Source organism: Engraulis encrasicolus, chromosome 24 (assembly GCF_034702125.1).
Source record: "Engraulis encrasicolus isolate BLACKSEA-1 chromosome 24, IST_EnEncr_1.0, whole genome shotgun sequence".
NCBI lineage: Eukaryota > Metazoa > Chordata > Actinopteri > Clupeiformes > Engraulidae > Engraulis > Engraulis encrasicolus.
The window spans coordinates 38,017,061-38,022,677 of NC_085880.1; the positions used below are offsets into that span (position 1 = coordinate 38,017,061).

At 42.5% G+C, this 5,617-nt stretch overlaps 1 protein-coding gene across 1 annotated transcript in view; it reads left to right on the top strand.

The window, feature by feature from the left end:
- Positions 1 to 5,209: 5,209 nt before the first annotated feature.
- ube2d3 (ubiquitin-conjugating enzyme E2D 3) overlaps positions 5,210 to 5,617 on the top strand; it is a 9,440-nt gene continuing 9,032 nt past the window's right edge. Inside the window, exon 1 of the mRNA XM_063191920.1 lies at positions 5,210 to 5,327. Within this exon, the coding sequence (XP_063047990.1) occupies positions 5,304 to 5,327 (24 nt within the window). The 5' untranslated portion in view covers positions 5,210 to 5,303. The remainder of the gene's footprint in view (positions 5,328 to 5,617) is intronic.

Sequence of the window (5,617 nt, forward strand, 5' to 3'; positions counted from 1 at the left end):
ACGCTGGATCAATTTTCATAAACCTGGTATCCATGGAATCCTTGGGCCAAGACGAATCCACGTGACGAATGACGTCATTTTCTGCCTGGATAGTTTTCCCGCCATTTTGAATTTTGTAAAATTCCATAAAAATGCTATTTTTCCCGCAATTTTTGACCATTTCGCCCGAAATTCGGTACATTGTATCTCTGTACTGAGGTTTGTATGGGGTCTCAAGAAATATTAGATATCTTTTATCGTTTAGCCGGGAGAGCCAATCAAAATTGTTGTGAAAGTGGCAAAACAGGAAGTGAGGTCATATCTCAGCAACCGCTTGTCGAATTAGGCTGGGATTTTGTACACACATAGTAGTCCATCCCATGACCTACCACAAAAAAAATCAAATCCCCAGCTCAAACTCTGTAGCGCCACCAGCAGGTCAAAATTTTAGCTACATTTTTACAGCTTTTGAACCGTACTCCCAATTTTCAAAATATTGGTACACAGGTCATCTTCACACTATGTTGCACTCAGGTATGGATTTTCGTAACGATTGAAAAAACTATCAGCTCACAGCGGCCATTCAAAATTGTGGAAAGAATGGAGGGATTTTTCTCATCTCTCTGTCCCCTCTGGCGCCGGCTGCGCACTTTCGCTGACACCATTCTCGGCAGGGGGCCTGGACACACAAGAGACGAGAGCTTATGTGTGTGCGTAGTTCTGCTATTGCTTTAAAGTGTCAACCAAAGCCCCACTGCCCCAGCCCCTGCAGTCTCTGCAGTCTTTGTTCAAACTAAACTTGGTTCACATGATCACCTTCCCCTCCAAAGATTGCACACCAACATTGGTGAGATTTGGCCTAAAGGGGGCACTGCAGTTAATTTGGTTGCAGTGGCAACCTGGGCAAGTTTACTGCTTGGCCCCGCATTGCTGCTTGCAGCTATATTTATTATTTAGTCACCATTCTTATCCCTCTGCAAGTCTATGGCAGCCCATAGAACCGTACGTAGGAAAATGCTGTAAATCGGCACACACATTTGGGCCTGGCTCAGCATTACCCACAGCAATTTATAGGTCCCCAGCCCCAACGCTCTAGCGCCACCAACAGGTCAAAGTCACAGGTACATTTCTGCTTGTAACTTTTGAACCGCTGGGCCAATTTTCATAAACTTGGTATCCCTGGAATCCTTGGGCCAAGACGAATCCAACGCACTCTATGACGTCATTTTCCGCCAGGATAGTTTTCCCGCCATTTTGGATTTTGTGAAATTCAATAAAAATGCTATTTTTTCTGCAATTTTTGACCAATTTGCCCGAAACTTGGTATATAGTATCTCTAGACTGAGCTACACATGGGGTCTAAAGGAATATCAGATATCTTTCATAGTTTTGCCGTGACAGCCAATCAAAAATGTCGTAAAAGTGGTGAAACAGGAAGTGAGGTCATATCTCAGCAACTGTTTGTTGAATTAGGTTGGGATTTTGTACACACATAGTAGTCCATCCCATGACCTACCACAAAAAAAATCTGAACCCCAGCTCAAACTCTGTAGCGCCACCAGCAGGTCAAAATTTTAGCTACATTTTTGCCTGTAGCTTTTAAACCATATGCACGATGTAAAATATATTATTATCACTAGAATCCTTGGGCCAAGCCGAATTTAACGCACTATATGAAGTTATGTCAACGCAGAAGGGAAATTCCGCCATTTTGAATTTTGTAAAATTCACTGTAAGTCTATGGCAGCCCATAGAACCGTACATAGGAAAATGCTGTAAATTGGCACACATATTTGAGGCAGCATCAACATTACCCACAGCGAGTTATAGGTCCCCAGCCCCAATACTCTAGCGCCACCAGCAGGTCAAAGTTGCAGGTACATTTCTGCTTTCAACTTTTGAACCGCTGGGCCAATTTTAATAAACTTTGTATCCCTGGAATCCTTGGGCCAAGACGAATCCAACGCACCCTATGACGTCATTTTCTGCCTGGATAGTTTTCCCGCCATTTTGAATTTTGTAAAATTCAATAAAAATGCTATTTTTCCCGCAATTTTTGACCATTTCACCCGAAATTCGGTATATTGTATCTCTGTACTGAGGTTTGTATGGGGTCTCAAGAAATATTAGATATCTTTTATCGTTTAGCCGTGACAGCCAATCAAAATTGTTGTAAAAGTGGCAAAACAGGAAGTGAGGTCATATCTCAGCAACCCTTTGTCGGTTTCGGCTAGGATTTTTCACACACATAGATGTTCATCTTATGACCTACTGAAAAAAAAATCAGACCCCCAGCTCAAACTCTGTAGCGCCACCAACAGGTCAAAATTTTAGCTACATTTTTACCTGTAGCTTTTAAACCATGTGCACAATGTAAAATATATTATTATCACTAGAATCCTTGGGCCAAGCCGAATCCAACGCACTATATAACGTTATGTAAACACAGAAGGGAAATTCCGCCATTTTGAATTTTGTAAAATTCAATAAAATGCTACTTGTCACACAATTTTTGTCAGAATGACCAGCAAAAAGGTACACATCATCTTCAGACTGATAGGCATTAGGGTATCCAAAGAATTTTTGATACCTCTTATCGTTTGGAGGTGACAGCCAATCAAAATTGTCGTAAAAGTGGCAAAACAGGAAGTGAGGTCATATCTCAGCAACCGTTTGTCAGATTCTTTTAGCCATTTTTTGCACACATACTAGTCAATCCCATGACCTCCCACAAAAACAATCCAGATTCCCAGCTCAAACTCTCTAGCGCCACCAACAGGTAACAGGAAGTGAGCTTATATTTGTCAGCCCTTTAAGGGATTCAAAATAAACTTGGTTCATGTTAGCACACTCCCCTCCAAGGAATGCACACCAACATTGGCGAGATTTGGGCCAAAGGGGGCGCTGCAGTTCCTTCTGTTGCCGTGGCGACTTTGGCAAGTTTACTGCTTGGCCCCGCATTGCTGCTTGCAGCTATATTTTTATTTATTTTGTTGGGGGGGGGGGCTTTGCAAGCCTTTATTGGTGCTTTATATGACAGGGCAGTGAAGCAGAGACAGGAAGCGAGTTGGGAGAGAGAGATGGGGGAGGGCTGGCAAAGGACCCGGGCTGGGAATCGAACCCGGGTCAACCAAGTAGTAGACGAGTGCCCTACCATTAAGCCGCGGTAGGGCCGTAGAGTGACTTTGTTGATCCCCGGGGGGAAATTCAGGTGTCTAGTAGCTTACATAAATACACATAATGCCCACATGGATATTTCAAAACACATATAACACAGGTAATAGTCAGGCAGGGGGGAAATAAAAACATACTCTGTGAGTTGAGGTAGACAAGATTAACGTTGAAAGATACAAATATATGACATAGTATTGTGATGTATAAGTAAGAGAAATAAGACGTATTTCAATCCAGTTAGCGCATACTAGATTCTAGTAAGGTGTATGAAGACAATAGGTTAAATTATCATAAAGCAGGCAGAGTATGACAGGGGTGAAGATTGCTCACAACATCCCAGTCTAGTACAAGTAAAGTGTATTGGTCAATCCACACACACATACAGTACACACACACACACACACACACACACACACACACACACACACACACACACTCACACTCACACTCACACACGCACGCACACACACATACAGTATACACACACACACACACACACACACACACACACACACACACACACACACACACACACACACACACACACACACACACACACACACACACATGCCAGCTCTGGCATCTCAGGCAGTACAGTCCCCAATGATGATGTCCTTCTTAGTGTCCTTCTGTGTGTTGTTACGTAAACAGTTCAATGACCCATGGGACAAAGGACCTCCTTAGCCTGTTTGTCCTGCAGGTGAGGGCATGGAGTCTGGCTGAACAAGTTAGTGAAGGTGTTGTAAAGGTGAGTGATTCTGATTGTCCATAATGGAGTCCAGTCTGTGGAACAGGGCTCTGCTCTCAGCTGTTGAGGTGAGAGACTCCAGATCCATGCCCACCAATAGTCTACAGGGCAGTGTTGTATCATTGAAAGAGTTACTCCTACACAGAACTGTTTAAGAGTAGAACTTAGTTGAGCACACACACACACACACACACACACACACACACACACACACACACACACACACACACACACACACACACACACACACACACACACACATACACACACATCCCAATATAAGAAGGAGTCTTTCAGTTTTAGAGAGGTGTACAGAATAAACATTTTTACAATATATCACATTTTTAAACTTAACTGATGCTTTAACAAATGTTGGGGGGGGGCCCATCTCTAACCCAATAAACAATAGGCCTACAATTCAAATAAATCCACAACAAAATGTTTGAAACTATTATTTTGATTTTTAGAAAACAATTTCAAGGCCCACTTGGAATACCTTCAGTTTGAGAATCACTGTGCTAGACCTATAGGCCTACAGGTTATAGTCCTTGGACAGGCTTATGATGCTCAAGGTGGTGTTAGGAGGCATATGATGAGGTCAAGGGGGCATTTGTTCAAAACATGTAGAAAACCATAAGTTTAAGAGGTGCTGGGGCACGGTGCTGAGTGCAAAGCCATCCCATTTACATATGGGCCTGCATGCCCGTGGCCCATCAACTGGTTTGAGTCCGAACTGGGCCTGCCCTGCCCTGTCCCAGAGCCGTATATTAAGATTAATATACGGCGCTGCCCTGCCCTGTCTCTCTCCCAGTAGCTTTTCCCATCTCCACCTTCACTGTGGTCTACTATCCAAATAAAGGCTTGCTCATGTCATAGTAATAGTGGGCCTGAAAACATTTGAAAAGTTACAATGACATTTGATTTATTTATTTATGTTTATTCATTTATTTATTCATTCATTCGTTCATTCATGTATTTATTTAGTATGTAGCCTACTTATGTAGCCTGGAAACTGATGAAAATGTCAGAACGAAAAGGCCTTAGCCAATTTAAAATTTGCATAAAGTAGCCTACAGTCACGCACAGGGCCAGTGAGTGAAAAAAGGGTGGACCAGCCTGTCTTGTGCCATATTTTCTGTGATGTCAGAATAATTCAAAATGTGTCTTAATCTTACACATATGCATTGCCTATTTGATTGTTTGTCGATTTGTAACAAAGTGTTGTTCTTCTCAACTAGAATGTAACACTAAGTATTCGTCGTCACTCTGAAATGGATACAAACGTTTCCCAAGAACTCTACGTTTGATACAATCCGGAAGCTGCGGATAACAGCTGTTGCTCAGTTTGCGTCGCTTCATAACCAAACAAGTCGTCGGTGAATGCGAGAGTTGCACAGTTGTTATGGCTCTGAAGAGAATACAGAAGGTAGGCAGTACAATGCTAACAAGTTAGCTGTGGGGTTTACACTGTTTCTTCTTCTCATGATGTATTGACAATTTCGTGTGATTCGATTTTAATTATTAGTGTAACTTCCACAACATGATAGTCAAGAGGATAGTTTGTTATTGTTTTGTTTCTCTGGACATGACTTGCTATCTAGATAGCTATGCCCGCTAGGAAGCTACAGTATGGTGGTCAGGCTCGGCTACTTCCTAGTGCTACCTGTACCCTGGGGCAGGAAACCTAACGTAACAGCTTAAACTACCCCTATCTTT